The 24,376-nt window shown below is 46.8% G+C and overlaps 2 protein-coding genes across 7 annotated transcripts; one reads left to right on the top strand and one right to left on the bottom strand.

Moving 5' to 3' along the window:
• Positions 1-1,388: 1,388 nt before the first annotated feature.
• LOC127065205 (uncharacterized) lies at positions 1,389-20,714 on the bottom strand. 5 transcript variants are annotated; one of them, XM_050997244.1, is made up of 12 exons: positions 19,186-20,714; positions 18,929-19,121; positions 18,032-18,196; positions 12,996-13,123; positions 12,736-12,861; positions 12,240-12,594; positions 11,981-12,152; positions 11,796-11,895; positions 11,469-11,643; positions 11,129-11,272; positions 10,483-10,737; positions 1,389-10,098 (listed from the first exon to the last, which is right to left on the bottom strand). In XM_050997244.1, the coding sequence occupies exons 1-12, from the start codon at positions 19,558-19,560 to the stop codon at positions 4,910-4,912; spliced, it is 7,377 nt and encodes a 2,458-aa protein (XP_050853201.1). In that variant the 5' UTR covers positions 19,561-20,714; the 3' UTR covers positions 1,389-4,909. The 5 variants fall into 5 exon arrangements, with proteins under 5 accessions (XP_050853201.1, XP_050853199.1, XP_050853202.1 ...); XM_050997242.1 differs by having other exon boundaries at positions 11,454-11,643; positions 19,186-20,713; XM_050997245.1 differs by lacking the exons at positions 18,032-18,196; positions 18,929-19,121; positions 19,186-20,714 and adding exons at positions 13,967-14,256; positions 14,775-16,685 and having other exon boundaries at positions 11,454-11,643.
• Positions 16,851-24,243, top strand: LOC127065210 (SLIT and NTRK-like protein 6). 2 transcript variants are annotated; one of them, XM_050997253.1, is made up of 2 exons: positions 16,851-17,166; positions 22,484-24,243. In XM_050997253.1, exon 2 carries the CDS (start codon positions 22,860-22,862, stop codon positions 23,889-23,891), a length of 1,032 nt encoding a protein of 343 aa, XP_050853210.1. In that variant the 5' UTR covers positions 16,851-17,166; positions 22,484-22,859; the 3' UTR covers positions 23,892-24,243. The 2 variants fall into 2 exon arrangements, with proteins under 2 accessions (XP_050853210.1, XP_050853211.1); XM_050997254.1 differs by lacking the exon at positions 16,851-17,166 and adding an exon at positions 21,379-21,510.
• Positions 24,244-24,376: the final 133 nt, after the last annotated feature.

The following is a 24,376-nucleotide window of genomic DNA, read 5'->3' as shown; positions in this document are numbered from 1 at the left end:
CGGTAACGGGCGAACCTTTTCGTGCTCTCTATCACGTGCTGCGAGATTTACACGTTTAAACGAGCGATTAAGCTTAATTAGAGAATATCGAACGATTATACACCGGTAATGCGTTTTGATAGGCTTCTACTGGTGATAGCAAATTTCTCTTGAATATTTGAAACCTTGTATGTACCGGGCCACTCTTCCTCTCTCCACTCGTTCCCAATCATTCGGTGCATTTGATATGCCATGTGTGATACGAATTTCTATATGTACATGTATACGAGAATATAATAACAAACACGTACACGCGCGCACACACCCGCGTCGCGTCGTGCACGCGTATAAATCGAGAGAACCCCAAACGCGCTATTGAATATTTCGAGCTTGCTCGCGATTGCAAAATAACCGTTCGACGGAATTGTTCTCGTTCGATTGGAATATTTCTAAAGAAGTAAGCTATCGGTACTCGATTTGTAACCTTTCGATTAGATAGAGTCGTCCCGCACGATTCGTACGATCGAAATTCTATGAGATGAGTATTTTCAGAATCACGAACGGACGATCCGATCGATTCGGGAAGGATCAAAGGTAGTATCGCGCATGTTTGCACGACCGTCTGTTCTAGATAGCGTCATAATCGCGTATTTGCCGAGAGGACCGAGAAACGTGTAACTCCGAACACCTCCTGATTGGCAAACATGCATATTTTAACGTTGTCCCGTGCTCGCACGAGCCAGATAACACGCGTTGTTCGTATCAATTATTCCTCGAAATTCAACGCGTCCCTTCAGCCCCCTAACGCCTAATAGGAATGAGGTTTTAATTGAAATGTAATCCCAATTAAAACGAATCCGCAATCCACGACGCACAAACGCGTATAATCGCATTAGAGAAATGGAATATCCAGTCGAGTTCACTCATTGTAAATCCGTTGTAGGTGATGAGACGGTTTTGCCGGTGAAGGCCGACGGTGCTGGTGGTGGTGGTGTTGGTGCCAATAGTGGACAGGGGGCTGTTGACGCTCGACAGCTCGAGCTCCGTTTACCGCTTTCCTGTTCGCGACATCTTATCGAGATTAGAGATCGGAAGTTGATAAGCTCGAGTCTTCCGTCTCTCCTCTCTCGTCTCTCCTCTCCGGAGAGACGACTCTCTTTTTGACTCGCGGCTACGGTAAACAAACTTTCCTTCCAAAAACTCACCAAGTTTGAGTTTGGAAACATTTAGTCGCTCCGTGAGAACAAGCAAAACTTTTTGTTTTTTCAGGGGGGTGGGGACGGGGCAGAGTGAAAAGTACAAATTATCGAGCTTCGTAAGAAAATAGTTTAATCGTTTTGTTCGTTGGAGCAAAGAAAAAACCAAACGAAAGAAAAATATTTCCTCGAGAGAATAAAATCGAAACGTGATTCTCTGTGTCAATATATTTATTTACTTTTCTTGCCTCGTCTCTCATAATTCTACGCACGTGGAATTATACAGTCTTATAACATGGCACCACTCTTTCTCACCGACGACTATGTAAGTACCACATATGTATATACCTCATGCTTTTCTTCGATCGAAGAGCGACGCATAGTAAAACCTGTGATCCGTCTGGCTAGTAACGATTCTCCAAACTAAAATCACGTAGGACTCCTCGGAGAGCGTTATTATCGAATTTCTATGAAGCGTTTCGTTTAACTTTTACACGCTTACACCTTCCTACTATCGTTTCTTTCCCTCTCCTTTGTATTTCTCTCTATAGTACTCTACCGCTTCTCGCGCCTTAACTGTGTCTCGTACAAAAACGCTACTTACTTTACGAATTTTATTTGGTAACTTTACGAAACGATCCAAATTTATATTGTCAACCATTAATATTTCAAGAGGAACAGGAAAGAGAAGGAGAGAGAGAGAGAGAGAGAGAGAGAGAGAGAGACTGGAAAAGAAGACGATGTATTTTCTTCGCGACAAAGTCAACCTTCCATCGATCGAATATATATTAAATCCTCTCCTCGACTCAAAGAAAGCAGAAAAATTAGTAACATCGCCGATACTAATATCTCGATACATATGACAAGTTTTATGTACTAATTAGTTACTTACTATCCGATTAAACTTCCTATCCACGTAGTTACCGTAGTGCTAATACCTCATTATGTGTATAATTTTACTTTCTCTTCGTCACAGGTTTCGGAACACTGTTTCCGGTTCGTTAAATCCAACAGTTAGCACGGACAAAGATTTAAAGCTATTACCTAATACTAGATTTTCCCAACTTACATAGGTCTTATTCTCTTTCTTTACTCTCGAATACGTATACGTACAACCAAGACGCACCGATATAGTACATACATACAAATCTCGCCTAATACTTTTTAATGGCAAACTTGCAAAGGTACTTTGTTTTCAGCGAATCGCGTATTTACGTGCCATATTGGGCGTGTAATATCATCAAAGGGACATTAATTAATCCATTTGTTATATTATTCTTTCCTCTCTTCCACGTATTTATGCCAAGCACGCAACAACATACGCGCAACGTCGCGGGCCGGACCGCTCCTCTCTCGACCTCGAACGCGTAAATATACTATAGTATCTATGTACTTCGGCACGAGGAAATTTCGAGCACAAGTTCGACGAGAGACGGCTCGACAACTAATTTTTATCGCTTTGATCCGACTACCGAGTGCATGTATTTATTCTAATTGGCTTAGTAAAATCTCGCTAAAACGTAACAAATTTTTTCTTCATCGTGCAAGCGTACACCGACGTGCTACTAATTCTTTGATTACGTCTTCAACAAGAGGGTTAACTAACAAGAACGGATGGTACTGTACAATGACAATTAATAATAGATAACAGTTAACGTCATCCCCATTCGAACTTTAAAGCATGTCCTAATAGTCGCCCCTTGCGATCGTTCCTTCGAAAAGTTGTGCTTTCTTCATGGCGTCGCTCTTTTTCAAGGATTATATTATAAAAAACATAATCGATTCCGAGATCGGTAGAAAAATTGCTTTCGAAAAATCCGTGCAAAAGTATAAAAGAAAGGTGTAAAGAATTCGGAAGAAAGTATTGTTCCGCGTTGTAGACGTAAAATCGTAGGATACTTGTTCTCTCTTTTTATTTATTTTTTTTCTTTTTTCTCAAGCGAAGAAGATTGTAGATAAAAATGCACGATATCTTTTTTTTCGATTAAAATGCGATTAATAAGTTCAGCGATACTTTTGCGGAATTTTTTCTACGTTCGGTAAATACATCTCTCTATTCTCTATCACAGATGAATGGAACAATTCTTTTTTATTACGGCGATCAGTGAGAATTTATTTAACTTTGGGACATGTGAAATTAAACGGCGAAAGATTAGCGGAAAAATAAGAAAGAAAAAAAATTATAGCATCGTAAAAACGTTCAATAACACTAATTTCTCGCGTGATCAAATCGCAACAATTTCCTGGCGTAGAGGTAATACAATGATTTCTATAACGTTGATAAATCGCATTAGGAAAACGAGTCTTGCGTAGCACTCTCATTTGTTTTCTTTCTAGGCATGTATCCTGCGCTAAGCTTGCGTATCTTTTTTTTCTTATTCTTTTAATATGAAGATTCTCTTTATTAGAAACATCTAAAAATACTACCTTTATTTTATATAAAAAGATTTCGTGGAGGCTTTAATATTGTGTGTGTGTGTGTGTGTGTGTACCTGTGATTCTTGTCTTCATCTAAATATACAATCCTTTCGTACATACGTATGTACAATCTTCCTTCTACCGTCTATCGGGTCGATCGTTTACGAGACGCGTAGTTTTTGCAAATGTAAATATGCTGTTCGTGGTTTACGCACGTTCAACGTTAATTATTGTAGCTGCGCGGCTGTACATTTAACGAATCAAGCACGCGAAATAATATCGTAAAACGTCATCTCTTGAAACGTTCTTATCTTCAAAGTGTTTCTAACTGCGCGAGGAATTCTCAATCGCCTCGAGATCTCCACTTGCTTATGATTCTTATCACAAAATGTTCAGGCTTGGCTCGTGATAACGAGTATCAGTGTAAGAAAGCGAAAGAGGAATGAAGCTCGGTGCTTCTCTAAAATCTTTGCTACGTCTCAACGATACGGTACGTGAAATGTTATATATCGTGTTTGTATATTTATATATAATATAATATAATATAATATAATATAATGTAATATAATATACTATATATATACATATACATATATATATATATATATATATATATATATATATACATGCGTATGATGAGCAAAATTGGAGGGAGCCAAAGGCATTTGTTAGAAAATGTCAGTGTTTGGTAGCGCTTGTATGCTCGTCGTTCTTAGCTCCTTCTCTTGAAAAACTTTCGCAAGTGGTAGAGGTCGAAACGAATCCGTTAATAAAACAACGGGCTAAAGTCGTAACGCGAATGATAGTAACTTGGAATTACAGGTACAAGATCAAATGTCGACTGCTCGTTATCGTACCACTTACGGAAAGCTAATCCGAGCGTCTACTTTCAAGTGGCTCTTTGGCCACGTTTTATTATCCCAATAATTCAATTTATTCGAACCATGGAGCGAGAGAAACTTGGCGCAGAGCAAGTCGCTGTTTCTTCGCGCAACTTAACAATTAACGCTATTCGATATTTCAATCTTACGATTATATCATCAGGCATCGGAAAAACGAGGAATAGGACAGCTTTAGGCGCGTCTGTCGATTTAAAAGGAAAGTTATGCGAGTTTATGCGTCGAAGAGGTGTATAAAACATCGCGTTTGGACATCAACGATACAAGATCGTTTCGTGTTTTCTTAACCGCATGTAGGCTTTCTCGTCGTAACAGGGCCTTCGTGGGTCATCGAAGGAAAAATAAAATATATTATATATATATATATATGCACGTACATATCTTCTCGGAGAACAAGGAGACGAGCAATGCCATCGACTACGATCTTCTCAAGGGTCCGCTCGGTGAATTTTTTGGCGAGTAGAGGCCCAACTTAAGAGCCAAGTCTTTCGGCTTCTTCGACGTATTCTTCACCGGAAACGGACTGAATTGACCCTTCGGACTTGGGGTGACGTTCAGGCTATCCTCCCCGTTTTTGCTCGATCGTCCTATATTGGCCAAACTCAAAGAGGATTTTTTGTAACAACTGGAGCCTCTGGCAGGCGGTTCGGTGTACTCGCTGGTGATCGTTATTTTCTCTGGAAAGTCAGGATGAGAGACAGGTCGTTTGGTTTCGTCGACGATGCCCGGAGAAAGTTTCGAGGGAAGATAGTTAACGACCGGAGGGAAGGGTTGATCGAATCGTCGATTTGGAGAAAGAGCAGGATGATAATCTCGCAAATAGGTTCCAACGTTCGATTCGTTTCCTACCATGCCGGATAAAGCTCTGTCGTATTCGGTATTCTTGTCGCGAATATAATTTATCATAGGCGAGGATGGCGGATCGTAGCTACGACGTAAGACGTTGGAACTTTCGGCGGAATAATCGATAAAGGAACTGGCGATCGCATCGAGGGTTCTCGATTCGTTGCCGGCGGTGGACTCGTTGGTACCGACGATCTCGTTACTTCGATCGCCGAAATACAAAACGCTCTTCCGCATAGCCATCTGTTTGGCCTCGCTCGGTAGAACGAAGGACTCGTCGGTGAGATTTCGCGTCGGTGAATCGTTGTCGTATCTCACTCGAAATTCCAAAGATTCCTTCGTTAAAATAGGACTCTTCGGGCGTACGTCGTAGAGGGAGTTCGTGCAGACGGTAGATTCGCGATCGAAGTACTCGAAATTCGAATCAAGCGCATCGTCGTAGGGTCGCGGCGTGTACGGATCGTTGGGCACCCTCCTCGGCGACAGATCGCTTTTAAAATCGAAGCTCTTGTATGGATCGTAAGAGGCCTTTAACGGGGAAGCGTCACCGAACGTCGGCATCGTTTTCGGTGAATATCGAATCGGGGTCGACACGTCGGAGGTGTAAGGAGAAACGTTGGTAACGTAGGCAACCGCGACCGGCGACAAGATTTTCGGTGAAACGTCCAACGGCGTGTCGGGTATCACCTGAGCCGAGGATATCTTGTCCAGCTTTTCGAGCTCCCTGTAAATGTCTATGTCGCTTTTAGGCGACAAATCTCGCACGTAGCTCGACGACGAGTAAGGCAAAGCCGGTTGACCGTACTGAGGATATCTTTCCGGCTGAATCGACGTTTCCTGGAGGGAGCCTTGCTCGCTCCTCGTCTCGATGGAGTCGTTCGAGGATTTGTACGAAAAGACGTTCGTCGAGATGCTGGTCAAGTCGAGCCCCTCGGTATCGCTGACGTTCTGACTGGAGGAACCCTTCTCCAACGTCGCCACGCTCAAACGCGGTTCCTCCTCGTAATTCGCCAAGAGCTTCGACAGTTCCTCGTTGATCTTCCGATCTATCAGAGCCTCCCGCGTGTCGAAATATTCCTGAGATACGATCTCGTCCACGTCGAGATCGTTCGCGCGTTCGGTCTCGTCTATCAAGGACAGCTTCGACAATTCGTCGTGGATCTTCGCATCGAACTCGGAGACGCTCGTTCCCGTCATATCGTCGAAATCCTTGAAATTGATCCGTGCCAACTCCTCGTTTATCTCGTGCTCGTTCAATCCCATCTTCTCCAATATCGGACTGAATATCTTGGAAATTTCCTCGTTTATAGGGCTAATCGTTATCTCCTTCGATATTTCCTCGAGATCGGGTAGACGCTTCTTCGCTTGACACGCCAGGATCTTCTGTAGGATCGCCGAGTTCTCTTGGATTATCTTCAAGGCCCTGTCGCTACTCCTCCGACCGTCGTTACCCCTCTTCCTCGGCTTGACCTTCGTCCAAACGCCCAATTTCGATTCTCTGCCGTCGTTCTCCTCGTCCTCGTCGCGCCTTTCCCCGCGGCCGTCGTCGTTGGCGTTGCACTTGTTACGCGAGACCGTCTTTAAAATACTGTCGATACTCTCGTCTATGCTCATCTTTGGGCGCACTACGTAGGACTTTCTAGCGTCCGGCGGCAGGCTGTACGCTTCGGTAACGCCGGCGACGTCGAGGCGATGCCTCGAGAAGCTGCTTGCCGAATTGCTGAAATTGTCCTGGCGTCTGGCCTCGAGGTTCTTGAAATCCTCCCATATGTAACTGTTCTTCTTGCCGAGTATACCGCTTTCCGAGGGTCCGTCGCTGAAGGCCTTAGCCTCGAGATGCTTCATATCTTCCAATATGTCACTCGATCTTTTCTTTACGATCGAGGCTGAGAGCTCGTCCGTAGATGCCGAAGATTTCAAATCGGCGGATCTTCGATCCAGACTGCTGGAACTTCTTTCCAAGAATTTCGAACGGTCCTTGTGCCTGAAATTAAGATTCATGAAATGCTTGTTCAATTGTTCTCGAGGCAACTGAGATACCGTGTCTTTCTCGGACGAGCGATCGTCGCCGCCGCCGCCGTCGCCGTCGCCACCGCAGTCGCCGCCGCCGCCGCCGTCGCCGCCGCCCCCGCCCCCGCCGTTATCCTCCGCGGACTGTTGCTCGTTTTCGTTGCTATAGAAAATCGAGTTAGATCCGAATTCGTAAACTCTACGATCGTTTCTCTCCCGATCTCTTTCCGATACGTTCAAGCACGAGTTCTTCGTCGATATTCCATTTTCCTCTCTGCTCTCGAAGATCCTCGAAGATCCGGAATCCGAGTTCGTACGAGCGCTACTCGAGCACTTGCCCGAATCCTTGGAAACGGATAATCTTTGTTCCGGCGAGGTGTCAGGCGCGCTATCTTGGCTGCATCTACGCCTGGAAACGTTGTACGGCGACGGGGTCTTTCGATTGGGATGGGCGATCGGATAAAACGGCGAGACGGCCGTGCTCGGATCGATGGACGAGTCCGAAATATTATCTTGACCTCGTTTCCCGTAGTTCGAGGTGTATTTTATAGAATTGGCACTTATAGGCGATCGAAGGTCCGAACTGAAGGACCTCTCGGAAGACTTCATTTTGCTCGGACTGCAGGAGTCGCTGGAGCTGCTTACGATTAGTTTAGGACTCGAGTCCGATTTGTACTTGAGCGAGTCGGTGCTGAACGACGTCGAGGGGCTCGACCTTTCGTAGGACGACTTTTTCCCTTCCAATCTCGGACTCTCCCTCGCTACGTCGGACTCGGTCGTTGACAGAAGCACGAGGGTTTTCGAGTCCGAGCTTATCGAGGAACACGCGGACTTGTCCGCGGAAAACTCTCGAGAGACCGACTTGACCGGGGTCCTCGGACTGACGGTCAAACTCGAGGCTTTCGAATCCGGACCCATCGTCTCGCCCGAGCTAAACGACTTCGAACTGTCCGGCGTTCTAGGACTCCTCTTCCTCGTCGTCGTATCCGTCGCGTAATACTTGGCGCCTTCCACGTTGGGCGACTTTCCTCTTTCCACCGACCGATCCGAGTTTCTAACCGTGGTGTCCGTCGCGGCGACGGGGTCGCCGGCGATGTCGTACGCGGCGCGGTTCGGATTATTCACTTTCTGATCTACGATTATCGGCGAGATCGGAAGGTGGCCAACGACGTACGTTTTCGACGCGTAGAAGCTTTGTCCGGACAGAAGCGAACCCGCCGACGACGTAACGTCCAACGAGATGTCCTTTCTGGGACTCTGGCCGAAAACGTTCGCGTAAGTCTTCGTGGAGCGTTCGACGAAACCGTCGTCCTTCGGCTCCGGCGATTTCGCTCCGAGTTTGTAGGTACTCGACGATGTCTGAAACGGTTTGTCGTTCGTCTCCGGGGTCTGCGCGGATTTTCTAAAGGAATCCAAAGACGATTCGAGGCGTTTCTCGTTCGCGTCCGACGATTTGAAAGATCTGTAAGAGTCCAAAGACAACGTCCCGAAACGCTTGTCGTTCGTCACGTCCGGCGACCTCGGACGTTTATAAGAATCCAAAGATATTCCGAATCGTTTGTTGCTCGTCTCTGCCGAATTCATTAAGGATTCGTAAGGACGAAGAGACGCCTCGACGCGTTGGTCCCTTCTGTTCGGCGATTTTAACGACTCGTACGTGTCCAAAGACGTCTCGAAAGCTTTGTCGCTCGTATCGGACGACTTCAAGGATTTGTAAGAAGCCAAGGAAACTTGAAAATCCGTCTCTTCGGCGTCTACCGACGGACTACGCGCGGATCCGTAAGAAACGTTCGTAAATTCGAGTTTCTCCCTCGTGTCCGACGATTTAAAATCTATGGGTTTACAACTATTCAACGATCCTTCGAGCTTGTAAGAATCCAAAGTCAATTCGAAACGTTTGTCCCTATCGTCCGAACGTTCCTCCTTCTTGTCGTAAGATATAAGGAGCGAGGAGCTCTCGTACTTGGAAGTAACGTTCGTATCGATAACGATCGATTCCTTGGAAAGGAAAGCGCGAATATCGTTTCGCTCGGACGGACCAGTAGCGATTCCTACGTCGTAAGCGCCAAGGGCGATCGCCTTCGTCACCGATCCGAGATCGGTCGTCGTCCCTCCAATTTCGTCGTCGTTCCTCCCGACGGACTCCTCGTGCTTGTCTCTCATCGGCGCGTAACCGGTCTTTGATTCGCCGTAATTAAATTTGAAGTAATCCCGATCGTCGAACGAACCTAAACATTCCTTCCTCTCGTCGACTCCGTCTTGACACTTTGAAGATTTCGCTTGGCCAGCCTCGAGCAAAGCTCTCTTATCGAGGCAATCGTCTTTCTTGATTTCGCCCTTTAAGGACGCTTGAGGAACCATCGTATTATTGTCGTCTTCGGCCGATAATCTTCTTATTTGATCGGTGATCTTTGCTATCGACGAGGTCTCCGCCAAGTCGAGACTCTCTTCCCCGATGACGTCGCGGGGACTAACAACCGTCGCGTCACGCGGCGAACGAACGGGCGAATTGCCCGAGGTCGAAGAACCCTCGACCCTCCCGCTTTTCTCCTCTTCGCTAGCCATGACGTAATAATTGTCAGACGCTGACGTTAGCTCTTCGCTGTCGACGTCACTGCATCGATCGGGCTCGTCGCAGAGCTCCGTCGACGTGCTGTCGCTGTCGCTGTCGACGACTCCGCTTTTCGGTGACGCTAGCTCGTGCGTCGTCTCCTCCGGCGATTCTATCGACTTCTCCTTGCACTTCGTAGCCTCTACGATGAATGAAAAAGACCGTCGATAAGGCAGCTATCCAACGACAAGAGTTTATGATCATTCGATGATAAAGCATGGTCCAAGAAGTGTTATCGAAACGGTATCGACGTAATACTCGCCGCGATGTATTCAGATTCAACGAGGTCGTTGAAGAAACAGAGCTTGGGAGTCGAGTCGAGTCGAGTCGAGTCGAGTCGAGTCGAGTCGAGTCGAGTCGAGTCGGTGGGCGAGAAGCTTCGCAGAAGAAAATCTTTTACCGTAGGAGAACTTCTAAGACGACGATCGGTAAGATAGGACTCTACCGTCGCGCGCACCCGAAAAAATCAATGAAGAATGGGAAAAATCGCGGATCGACGAGATAGAGAGAATTGATTCAGTCATACCGGCAGCTGTCTCCCCGAATTTGTGCTTCTGCCTCTTCGTGTCCTTCCAATGCAAAGTGACGACCTGCTGTCTGTCCTTCTTACTAGGCGCCCGTGGACCGTGGAGAACGACGGGTCTCGTCTTGGAAGGGGTCGTAGCGGTGGACAAACCGAGGGATCGATTCTTTCCACTGACCAGCGCATTCTTACCGACTAACAGGTGATTCATGGCCTGAGAAGTGGCTGGAGGAACCATCGACTGTCTCGCACACGCGGCTATAATATCAAAGGAGAACGCTTTCAATGTCCAAAATCTAATTATAAAGCTTCTAAGACGTCGCAGAAAGCATAATCGAGTAGCAAAGGATTAACTAGCGTTTCCGATTTTCCTTCGGACCCTCGACGAGTTAATCCTCTTTTGCCGAGCGTATCTACGTCGCCCTTTACCTAAATCCGACCGCTCAGATCGATCAACGATTTTCTCGTCGATGATATCTCGTTTCAACTCGAGGTTCGCTCTAGGACGATCGTCCAGCGTTGAACGCGTCGAGTCGTCGACGCGTTTAACGCGCCGAGCCTCGCATTTCTACGTGAAATTTACGGTTGGACGCTTCGATTCGATCGTGTCCGATTTTCTACGGGGGTTTCTTTCGCTTTTGATAATTACCGGAGAGTATGATATGAGCTTGCCGTTGTCGTTCTCGAAGCTTAGCGTACTGTTGTTTCAACGTACTGATGTCCAAAGCGAGGCGTTCTCGATCGTTGCCAGGAGCCATCGCTTGTATCGCTCCCACCGTCGAGGAAATGTGCTCTACGAATACACGTTTTGACATTAGATCGTTTTGCTCCAAGCACGTTCTACGTGAGAGACAACCTTAATTATAAATAGTTTTTATCGGAACCCTCCGATAAAAACTCCCTCCAAACGGGCCCTCGATAGAACAGGCTAGAATAACACTTCGCGTAATCGTAATCGATGATCGTTCAATTACCGCTCAAAAGTTCACCTTTCTTCAATCGCTGAGCCATACTGAACATAGCCGCGGCCACGGCCAATCTTTCGTCCTCCTCGGTATCGCTGTCCTCGTCGTCGCTTAATTTTCGAGCCCACGGTGTGATATTGTACCTATGCTTTTCTCTAAGTCCCGTCACGCCGTGCAATGGTCCCAAACTGACGATGTTCTGCGGAAAACGATCGTTACGTCGTAAGGTATGAACATTGAGAAGAAACAAATGAAGAAATAAATAAGGAAGATCGATTAGATCGACTCGTATCCGAGCGCGCACAGCCGAAGCGCGCGCGCCAGCGCGACGGCCGTCGTCCCGCAGCTGACCTTTATAAGATTATTCGTATCCGTAAATTCCAACATCTCTCGCGTGAGAACGCCCATGATGCTGTAAAACTCGTCGGCCGACGTCACGGTCATGATACGGCTGAAAAAAGATTTGACGCGAAGGAGGCGCGATTAACGATCGGACATCGAATCTCTATCGGGATCGAGAACGGATTGCAACGTACTCGGAAAGACTCTCCCAAATGGCCAAAGCCGTCCTCAGAAGCACTTGGTCGCCCTCGAGAAATATGAGATCCCAAACGCGGAGTACCGCGTCTTGCGGCAAGCAATGACAAAAGAGCGTGAGGAACCATTGCATGGTGAAGACGTTCGTGAGAGGCGGCTCGTAGCTGCTACCTGCAACCGAACGGATACCCGTTAGAGGGGCCGATCGAAAAGTCGATCGCACCGTCGCGTCTGGGTTGCGTCTGGTTTCTCGATTACCCGTAGCCTTGTCTTTCGCGTCGCTTTGCAAAATCTCAAGGTGCTTCGACAATTTCGGCATCCTCGAACGAAGAAGATCACGAAAAACGGCCATGTCGACGGAGAGCCCGCGAAGATTGTCGGCGAAGTAACCTTCCGGTAGGACACCTTCTATGAGATAAATCATCACCTTCACGGCCGACGATTCCGCACGATCCATGACTTGTAACACAAGAGCCGCCAATACGTTTAATCCTTGACAATAACCGACCGACTTGTTCCATCGTGCGAAGCCGAGCAACACTCGACGTAGCACGGCTTGATTGTCGCGTCCGGCTGCTCCGCAAAACAGACTGCAGCCCGTTCTATGAAGATCCTGAAGAAAGAGGTAATTACTACTTCGGATCGTCTTCCGCGCGCGGATCGAACCGATCGTCGCCGAGAAAAGAAATTTCATCCGTTTGCTCCTCGTTTCGGGACGTACAGAGAGAACGAACGAGCTGCCGCCTCGCCTTACCTTTACGATTTGTATACCGAGCTCCTCGTCGTCGGGGTTACTCCACTCGTTGAAGCAAACCTTCTCAGCCTGCTTCCAGTCCACGCCTCGTTGCTCCAGATGACGTTCCGCCAGCGTCAGCCAAAGCTGCCAAAGATTCGTCGAGAAAGAGTGTACTTTTTCTTATTCGTTTTTATAGAAGCGAAAAATACTACCAGTCTCTTCGGAGTAACGAATGCTCTCGAAATAACGAAAGATATTAAGCGTCCCTTCGTGCTTACTCTTTTTCGAAATTCCGCTGGTATGCCACCCGGCAAACGCGCTACCATCTTCATCGCGTCCAGCCATTGTTGAAATCCACTTTCCCCCGGCTGAGGAGTCAAGCTAAATCTCATCTTCGTGTCTTCGACTGAAATCGAAACGATGCGAATACGATAACGGCGAGGAACGAAGGAAGGGATCGCGAGAACTTTCGTCTTCCCTCTTCCCTTTACGCACGCACGTCCCTCCGTACGGGCACGTGAGCGCGTCGTCCCCCGCGTCTAAGTCGAAGTTCGCGAGGAGACGCTCGCGCTTCGATCCTAAGGGATCGCGTTTCCTATCCGGAAGTAACGTCCGTACCGTGCCCGGCTACCTCGACTTTCTCGCCCGCCGTTGATACGTAATCGTGGACTCGGTATCAATTTTATCGGCGTTCGACGGAATCGAGGCAAATCTAAGTAGTAAGCGTCCACGTACGGCGAATTCCACGTAAAACCGTTCGCCTTTCTCGCGACCGTTTTTACGGATAGATGCGACGAAGATGTCGCGTCAAAAAAAAAAAAAACAGGAAACATTTGCAACGCTCGAGTTGCAACTCGAACGATTGAAGTCGACGCGAACGCGTTGCTCGCACGCGCGTTGCAATCGTGCGTACAGGCAAATTAACGCAGATAAGGCGTTATCTTTTTCCCCGCGGTAACGCCACCGTAGATAAGACCGCGGTTAAAAATCACTGACGGATACGAAACTCGTTCGGGAACGTTTTATACGCGATCGACTTTCTTTCCGATTAGAAAAAGACTTTCGGTAGACAATTCGTTCGAACGTAGACACGTACGCGAAGTAACGGCTCGATCGCGTACCACTTCCCGTACATTTCCGGGAATATATTCGGAATATTACCGGCTGATTGTCGCAAGGGAGATATTAAGCGAAGAAGAAGAGGAAGGAACAAAAGAAAAAACGAACGATTCGTAGAATATTGTTTCACCTTCCAGCTCTTGATATCTCGAAGCAGAGCTTCCTGCGTACGCGGCTGCCGACGCGAGGTTTTTGAGTGAGTTGAAAAAACCGCTCATTCTCCAATTAGAAACGCCTCTCTTTCTTCTTCATTTTCTCATCTTTTCACCTGCCCTGCCTCTTATTACATTGCGTGCACGCGCCCTTCAACCGTTTTCGTGTCTCATGATATCTCGTCCTTCGATTCATCGCCTTGGAATCATCGCTAGACCCGGCGCTTTTCGATACTTTTCCCATAAGAGTTCCGCTTTCGCTAAGGCTCTGAAAAGTTCACACACACGCGCGCACACACGTGATATGGGTAGACTCGTCGAACGGGAGGACGATAGAAAAGAATCAGGTACGATTAATTCGCCTATTTCGTCATCTCGGTTCGCTTTCGTTTTCGCGATTCGGACGCAACCCGTGGTTCGGTTCGCGTTTCGTGGAAAGGAACTTTTTCACCCTTCGCACTTTCCCACGACTCCGCGAGTCGTCGTCTTACATAACTTTTGTTCCGCGTGAAAGACCAACGGCGGCACGTGGCTTTTTATTATTAGCACGAAAAGACCAGACAGATGCGCCGAAGCGGAGAGCAAAAGGGACTCGCGTTAGGTCGGACGAATCTAGAGGAACAATGAGCGGAAAGAAAGAAAGAAAGAAAGAAAGAAAGAAAGAAAGAAAAGAAAAGGGAAACGTCCGCGTGAATTTACATGCGCGCTAGACAACGTTTCCTTGAAGCGTATACACGCGCGACCGCACCACCTGTTAGAAACTATGTCATCTACGTATATACATACGTGCGTGCACAGGGCGATAGATGGAGATCATTCCGATATCATGCAAATTGCACTGCCGTGTTTCACGACAGGAACATAAATCAAAGGAATCCTTGATTCTTTTCTATAGGATCCTCGTTTATTAATAGTCGAGGTGCTCGCATTGACCATCGATGAAAAGAAAAATATAAACGTCTCGAGCGAGTACATAAACATCGTCTCGAAGCGAATTAATCGTACGAGTAAGCCCCTCCGCGCCGAAACGAGCGAGATCGAGTGGCCTAATTTTTGTTCAAAAACACTTATTCTCTTTCCATTATCGCTGAGAGAAGAATAGGGCAATCGTTGCGTCGTCGATACGTCTAGGGAGTGACCTAATTTCGACGAGGAGAAAACGAAACTCAATCGTATCTCGCACATAATCCCATCGAACGAGTTCCACCGAACTGTAGACGCGCACCGACGTACTCGGGGAATACGTGTACGTACGCGAGCCGATATCGTATCTATATCCGTCAACGAGGGCGTTCGTAAACGCGTTACACGCGAAAAAAATGTTTACTCTTAAGGAAAATAAAGAGAACGGTACGTCAGTGAGAAGGTTTCTCGAAAGAATCGATGCGACAACGAACCCCGAGTTTTCTCTCTTTTTCATTCAACGAGCACGCTCGCGAGAAGGCTGCGAAGGAATATAGAGGTTATCTCTCGACGATTATCAACTTTGATCATCCTACCATCCTTCCCCTCCTATCTTCCCCCCACCCCCTCTCGCGCTCTCTCTCTCTCTCTCTCTCTCTCTCTCTCTCTCTCTCTCTCTCTCTCTCTGTCTGGCGAAGAAAAAAGGGGTTGAGCACTTTCTCAAATCTCGTAGTAGACGTGGAAAACGTCCAACGTCGTTCTGCTCTGGTTAACGTCGAGCCGGAGTCCGGACGCGAAGCTTTGTCTTTTGGCTCATCTCCGTCCGTCTTCTTTCTCGCACAAGAAATTTCAACGAAGAATAGAAATTAGAATCGCGAGTGTCTCGCGCGATGACGATTCTATGCGTTTGAATTTTGCTTCGAGGTAAGGACCCTTCGAAACGACGACGGATCGCAACGTCGAGGAGGGGGAGGGAGGTAAAAAAGACGCGACAAACGACAGTCGTACACGACTGGAGTCAGCTGAACGACTAAAGGTGGAAGCCGTCGTGGTGCTGTGTGGGCGCGCGCGCGCGCGCGCACCACCGTCGATGGCTTCGACGCCGGCGGTGGCGGCGATAGGCAGGTTCGCGTTCCCGATGTAAAAAGTCTATAGTCGTCGAGCTAGTTCCTTCTCGGCCAGAGCTGCGATAGGCTCCGTCGCCTACTTCGTAGGAGCTCGACATATCGGCTAGGCTCGAACCCTAGACTGGACCCTAATGCAGCCCCTGACGTCGTTTCAACCCTCTCTCGTTTCGTTCCTCTCGTCCGCCGCGCATGCGTTCCTCTCGTCGAGATGATTCCATCGAAAAATACCGTTGCCATCGAAACAAATGCGTCAGGGGGAGAGACAGAGTCTCCGGAACTTGGACTTTCTTCGATTTCTTTCGACGCGTTGCGATCGTTTCCGTACGTTTCGATGGAATCATCTCTCTATTCCGTTTCGAGGGAAAGATATCGTAGAGATCTCGTTATCGATTCGTTCTCCTTTTGTAAGGCCGCGGATAATTTTAATCCTCGTGCACGATCTTATCGCGCATCACGGATCGACGAACTTATCGATCGCGTTCCTTTTATGGGTCACTCCTAGTCTCGAGCCGTAAGCAGCGATAAGTCGCGAAGAGAGCGCTTTTTCGGCGTTTTCGTCGTTCCCCTCCTTTCTTTTCCTTTCTTTTTTTTTCTTTTTTTCTAACGACAGATCCAACGAGACGCGGCTTACGGTCGAACGAGGAACAGTCTCGAAAGTAATTTCTTCGATCTTTCGGTCGCGTTCTTCGTTCGTTCCAATTTGCGCGTATTCGAGCTCACTGGTACCTACAGTTTCCCGAGAAACGTCGCCGGGGATTTCGCTTTCCTCGTCGATAGACGAAACGTCGTTAAAACTAACTTTAGGTGGCGGCACCCGACGTAAGAACTTTGGTCGTGCGCAGTGTATCTCGAGCATGCGTGTTTAACGACGTAGAAGCGGCAAAGTCTAATTATTGATCACCGCGTCGTCGCGCACGAAAGCGAGTTCGTCTTTACCGTCTCTCCGACGAACTCGTTGTTATTCCGACTTTGAATTTTCAATCGAACGGATTACGAAGCAACGGATTTGTTCCGATGCAACTTGGAGATAAGGAGCGCGATACTTTCGGACTAAACAGGAACTCGGACCGGATCGCGAGCGTACGCTCGTACGATCGATCGATTGAATTTCATCGTACTCCGTCGTTGCACTACGTCCATATACGCGCGTACGTACGGAGCGAATCGCACTTACTATATTCTTTAAAATCAAACAACTCGATACCTGTCGGACTAGCAATCCCTGCTGCGAGACCGTACGCGGACTCGATTTAGATTTTTCCGTGGAAAATTTTTGAAAAAGGAAAAAAGAATCTTTGCCACGCGTAGCCCGATAGAAGCGTTTTTATTTTCCAAAAAAAAAAAAATCACCGACGTCGTTCTCTCCTACGCGGCATTATCAAATACATGCATCCCCACGAAAGATTCGGCTTTATCGAATGAAAAAAGAGCGCGCAGAGGCGCCGACTCGGAAAATATTCGCTGTGCATGCGCGATAGAGAGGAACAGCGGTCGTTTAAAATCCTTACTAGCAGCCATCGTTACGACCGGACTTTGACTTTCAAATTACCCAAGATTCGTTTCGAACGAGAACTCGTCGTAACTCCTACGTTTTCCAGGCTCGAATTCAAATATAAGTAATACGGCCAAGTTTCGATAAATGCTGTCGTACGTTATCCAAACTCTCTTTCGTATCAGAAAAATCGAGCACACTTTTTACGTACTTTTTACGAAGACAGATTAATATTGTATCACGTTACGCGTCGCTCACAGTTAACGTCGCAACAACATTATTACGCTCCTAATGTTGTTTCGCTAAAAGGCACATCGTTATCGTTTCCTATATTACGTCGACTAAACGAATAATAGTTTGACGGTTAACCAATCAACGAGTAATTTCGTTCTCGAGTAAAGTAAACTTATCGATCGCACGATATAATTTTATATCGAGCAAGGCAATAAACGAGAGAAGAGGGCTGCGAGTAACGTGCGATATGAAAAAATTGTAAAGGAGTCGTTATCGACTTTACTTACTTCTTTTCGCGCTGTGCGCTTGCAAATTAGCGGTGATGATGTCGCACTGTTTGTCGCGTTTGGCAATTAGGTAATCCTTTCTTCGCAGTTGACGAACGAGCAATCCACCGGTGTGATTAATATGATCGTACAAGATCTTTATCGATACTTGCAACTCGGTCTTGCCTGAAAATAACGTCGTATAACTTTCGTCTATGAACGGAAAAATATTCGCACCTGGAGGAACATAAACGTCATCGTAGAAATAAAAAGGAAAAAACGAAATACGATAACGGTAATCCGTTAGACTCGATTTTTTCCGTCGTTGACGCTCCGTGATTTTACTTCCTCGCCGCGTACCTAAGTTTAACAAGATAGATGAAATGCTTGTATAGATAAAAAAACGAGTGCTTCTCCGGTGAAAGAAATAGAGAAAAAAAAAAGAAAAAAAAGAAAACAGGACGGCACTTAAAGTCGAGGAACGTTCTTGTCTCGAAGTCAACGAGGTCGCTCGTCCGTCTGGCTTCTACAGCCTCTTGTCTCGTCAGCATCCCGAAGAGTCTTTGCTAATTTCAGGGTGTCTTTGATTTCTCTCTTTCTCGCAAATTTATCGCAAATTCGAAGCTTCCTTCTTCTTGCTCGCTCCCCGCGAAGATAAGAAAGTCTTGCAAATTTTCAAACGAGAGCTAAACTTTCCTTGGGCTGCGTCCCTGAGTTATTTCTCTCTCTCTCTCTCTCTCTCTCTCTCTCTCTCTCTCTCTCTCTCTCTCTCTCTCTCGCTAAAGGACGTCTGGGAGAAAAAAAAGCATTTCGAACAATGACGTCTACGTCTGTACGAACGAAAAGACATTTATCATAGCTCTCCTCCCTCCGAGAATCAATATCGTTTGTGTGTGCTTTCACATTGAATAGTCTTACTTTTCAATAGGAGACGAGCCTTTTGTAAATATTGGTGCTGCGGATGTTGTCTCAAGGACGAAGAAGCTGTGGAATCGCTCTCGGAACGACTACCGGACGGGAAACCATAAATGTCCAGTAATAGCTGATCCACGAGCGAACAAACCCGTACTTCCTCCTTGTTATCTCGTATCGCCAGTGGTGCTGGATATTTCTACAATAACACAGAATAGACGAGTCCTTGGATTTATCGCAGAAACGTTTGATTCGACGGATACCTTCGGACTCTTGCGCAAGTTGTCGTTTTTAACGTCGATCGTTTCGAATCGTCGATCACTCGGAGCACCTTCTATAGACTTGCTCCTTCTTATCTGTCTCTTAATCGCAGGCGCAACGCTTTCGCTGACTCTTCTGATCGGTAATTTTTTATTCAATTCCATAAAGTCCGGTCCTTCCAGCCTTTGCTCGATCAAATTACGTTTCTTCGTTTTGCGAATCGAAGAGAAGGGATAACCGATCGGGGAGTAATCGATATTTCTCGTACGATGAGTGACGAAAACGTCGCCGAAAACTCTTTCGTTTTCCACGGCGACGCATTTCACGCGATAACTTATCTCGGAATGATTCTTCAGCGGAATCACTTTGCAATTCATGTCGAACGATCGGTCCTCCTCTTGGCATCAGAAATCTGTACGCGACGAGCCTTTGTATTCGCTCGAATTATTTTATAGAAGGATACGTCCGGCGAATCGATGTATTTGATCGAACGCACGCACGCACGCACGCACGACTTAACCCTACAAAACTCTTTTCCCTTGCCGCCGTGCGCGCTCGCACGCCCGATAGAGAGATAGGTTGAAGTTTGGCGCGACGTAATTAAAGGTACGCGGATACGTCTAATTGTAAGTCGACGAGCGAGCCAGCAATCTTGACACGTCGATCTAACTGATTCTTCCTTTGACAAGCGGTTCGAAAAATGACTGGCTGCAAAGTCGTCCGAGAAACAAACGACGATACGCCGTGATACCGACGCCGAGAACGATCTCGTCAGGGCCAAAGGCAATGCCGTTGCAATTAAATTTATCTAACGGGGAGTACTTATCGCACTCCTCTTACGTAGACGGTCGGGCAAGCTTTTTCCTAGATAGATCAATAGGATGTAAATAACGTTGCGTTATATCACTCGCTTATTCGCTCGAAAACGCTCGCTCTTCGGTACTAAAACACTTTCTTCGACGCGCTTAGTTCCTGCATTTCGTTCTGGACAGCGTTCTAGACGTTATCACAAACCGGTAATACCCTTCTGGTAGCCAGACCACAACTGGAAACGTCGGCGATGATAATCGCTTCATTAACCGCGCACACACCTACTCCGTTTGCAACTGTCGCAAACGCCGAGTGGTCGTACGTGGAAGCGAATAAATTAAACGGACGCGCTGCGCTTATACTTATCGTCCATTCGCCTCTCGTCGATTGGATTCGGAGAGTCGATCCCTCGGAGAAGAAAAAGAAATGATAGCTCCGTTCGTGCCGCAACACCGCCGGTAATTATTTTTATACTCGAGTTTGTTCGTCCGAAATCGGAAACGACATTCGTCCCATTCCTTTCTTATTTCTCATTATCGTAGGGGAAAAGAAAAGAAAGACAAAGAGACTTTCGCGTTATCGTCTATCCTTATACGGATCCTTGTACTATCCTTGTACTCGTGTCGCGGGAGGCCGCATTAAAATACGAATATTCGCTTTTCGGGAGTCGACGAAAAACGTTTTCCTTTTTATCGTCACGCCGCCGCGACGATAACGCGACAACACAGCGCAAAGGTTCGTCGGAACTTTGTACCACGGACGTCGTAAGAATTTAAAGCGAACGGTGTCGGTTGTCCGCGCTAGTCGTTCACCTGGTAAGCTCATCGACCTCTTTCTAATCGGCGAGCTTCGAAGGGGACCCCTATCTTGGAAAACGTGAACGCGAGCGCATTTCCATTGCTTCTTTCACAATTTTCCTTCCCACGATCGTCGTCCGATCGACGACGACGACCACGACAGTTTTCTGACTTTACGAGCGAGTATCCGAGAAAAGGGAATACGAACGTCGAAGGCTTCGGACGGATAAGGACAGATAAGTTTCGCGGTAGTAGATTATCAAAATAGCGTTTATTGCTATCCGGTAGTCGCGATAATTGCCATGGGAGATAGTCCGTGCTGAACTCCTCCGTTCCGCATTTATTCCACGCGACGCAAAGGAAGCGTAAAAAGTGCCTTTTACAAAGTGCCTCGTATCTGAAAAACGAATGGAAGCTCGTTAAATCGATATGCACTCGCGATCGAAATAACGTAGCTATGGTAGCAAAACAAAGATGGAGATTGAGTTCGATCACGGCCGACGATAAAACCGTACGTTCCTCTTTCACGAGCCCGCCTGTTCTCCGAGCAACGTCTATCTCGTCGCGATTAATTTCATTTCGATTCGTGTAAATCTTTGGAAATGTCCGAAATTCCTTGTCCTTGCAACGCAGGAAAACATTCGGAGGAAGACGAATCGCAGCCTCGTACCGACGATGTTTATCGAACGTGCAAGCTTCCGACGCGATTTATGTATCCAAGTGAGTATGCGACGGAAGGAGTTACTAAAGGAATAAGAAAAATTGCGTCGACACTTTCAAGCGTGAAATTTCTATACGTATATCGGTGCGCCGATCACCTTTCCTTGACCTTGGACCATTTCTTCCCTCCATCCCTTTCTGCGACGGTGTGTCTTCGGAAAAGTTGAATTTGAAAGACGATCCAAAGTCGAAGGCGAAAGGCTCTCGCATCGAGAAATCGAATTTCATTTATCGTCTATTTATCGTCTTCGAGCGTGCATCCGACCGATACGTAAGCGATTCGAGGAACGCGTTTCTTAAAGTCTCTTCCCGCTCGTACTACGCGTTACGTTCGATTTATCGAAGAAAGCGGAGCGATCGGAGAAATAAGAGGAAGGGAAGAAAGAAGAAACGATGATAAAAGTAGTCGTAATAAATCGAGCAAACGGTTGTCCGTTTCGAAGGAAAGTCGAAAGTCGAAAGATCGTTTAACAAATCTCCTTTCCTATCGGTCTCAATCGGTTTGCGTTCGTCGAGAATCGAAGCGGTCGAACCTTTCACCCCTCCTCCCTCTCCCTCACGGTCAATATTCCTTTCGCAATTCCTTCTTCGCAATTAGTCGTAAAGTCTACCGCGAGATATTCTCGTTAAGCGCGCGATAACGCCCGGCTATTAATAAGCAGGCCGTACTCGATCACTGCGTGCACCCGTTCGAGCCTTATCTCGAATAATAAACGTTTTTATGTATGTCACCGCGTATACCTCGTGTATTATTAGTCATTGTTATCCGCGAAGAGTCAGTTTCCTTAACGATTCGATCCCTTCGCGCGAACCTAGCTGCGAATATCGCGCGTTTACATCGAGAAGCGTTGTTACCTCCTTGCAAACAAATCTCTCTTTGCAACCGTCGCGTTCGTTCGTTTTCGTCGAAATTCACGAGTCCGATGCGATATCTCGATGCGTCGTTGTTTAAAGAAATTCTTTCTCAAAACAGGACAGAAATTGAAAATGACATTTGACGACGTCAAGTAGGATAGAAATTATTCAACGACCGAATATGCGTTATCGCGCGAGTAAACAACAATCGGGCTTTGCTTCGTCGGTGACGAGAACGAGAACTTTCGTCCGACGCGAAGCGCATTAGTCGCGTCGAAGTAAGAAAAAGGGCGGATTCTTCGAGTTGGAAAGAACATCGGGTATCTTAACGATTACGAGCTTTCGAGCTTCAGGCGGGAGAAACTCGGACAAACGGCGTATTTATTGCCGCGCGATATCTCGAGAAATGGTAAACGCGAGAGAAGTCGTCTATATGAAGAGAGAACGATCTCCCACGGGGTCAGTGGAAGTTCAGCTTCACGGCGAACGTCACGATGAACGTCACGCCGTGCTTTCTCGTTCTCGTCTTACGAGTTCTCTCCTTTTCTCCGTTATCCGCGTACGCTTACGCCGAGGAAGAAATCGATTGCCAGGTTTATAATCACCTTCACGTTTGTCTCTCGAACGGGATCCTCGAGAGCGTAGCCTTCAAGGACGTGAAGGCCGTTCAAACGATCGAGGACACGGAGCTTCATCTCGAGGATCTCGCCATCACGGATATCAGAAAGAACGCGTTCGCGCGAGTCAACGGTTCGACGGCCCTTTACTTACGAAACAACGATTTGTCGACCGTCTCGAACCACTATTTCGAGTCCCTCGATCAATTGACGTATCTGGATTTGCGAAACAATTCGATCCGAGACATCGGGGATGCCGCGTTCGCCGGATTGAATTATTTGGAGACGTTGCTCTTGGATTACAATAACGTTTCCGATCTCCGTCCGAACGTCTGGAAGGGTCTGACCGAACTTCACGAGCTCTATGCCACCAACAACAATATCGTACTGAGGAGAAACGCGTTTAAGGGTTTGAGACAATTGGAGACGCTCGCTTTGGATTCTAACGGAATAACGGAGATACCGGTCGGCACCTTCTCTGGGCTACCTCACATCGATCTACTTTACTTGTCGAGGAACAAAATATCCACATTTCAGCCCGATGTATTTAGTGGGCTGAATGAGATAAACGAGTTGGATCTAGGAAAAAATCGTTTCCGATCTCTTCCCGTTGGAGCGTTTCGATACTTGAAGAGCTTGAATTCTCTTTGGTTGAACGGGAACGCGATCGAAGCTATCGGAAAGGACGCCTTCGAGGGGTTGGACGATCTCTCGATCTTGTTTTTGAATAACAACGAGCTTCGATACGTCGATATGTCGGCTTTCGCCAAAATGAAGATCGTCACCGTAGAGCCCGGCTTCAAAATAAACGACCAACTGGTCGAACATATTTCCGAACATACTGGAAAATATCATTGTACCAACGTTCTCTATCAGGAGCCCTACGACTGCGTCAAGATCAGAGCGTAGTTCAAAAAGTGATCTGACAAATTTTATACGCGTATAATAGTCTCTTCTTGTTTCGATCGATTGTAATATCGTCTAAAGTCAATTAACGGTGTAGAGTTTCTCGTTCCTACAAAAATTTGTCCAAATATAATAGCTTTTAAAAAATGTATTAAGTGACTTTGTTGAAAACGTTTAGTACACGTGTACACGCACGTATAAGACGAAATAAAATAATATACTTGCACGAAAAGTGCAAGAAAAGAATTTATCGCTCGATATCGGTCACGTGGAACGCGCGATGATAAATGTTAAGCAGCTGCGACTGTTATGCGTATGTACTAAAATAAACTGTATGTAACGCGTCTCCGAGCCGACTACGAGAAAACTATGCAAATAGGCAAATGCTCGAGCGAGTTGTTGAGAAGTAAAATTTATCGATTTAATATCGATCGATTTTTCTACGAAAAAGTATATCTAAGCGCGTCTACTGATCCATCGATCGTCCT

The sequence above is a fragment of the Vespula vulgaris genome, chromosome 7, assembly GCF_905475345.1.
Source record: "Vespula vulgaris chromosome 7, iyVesVulg1.1, whole genome shotgun sequence".
Lineage (NCBI taxonomy): Eukaryota > Metazoa > Arthropoda > Insecta > Hymenoptera > Vespidae > Vespula > Vespula vulgaris.
This window is presented reverse-complemented; position numbering and strand designations above follow the sequence as displayed.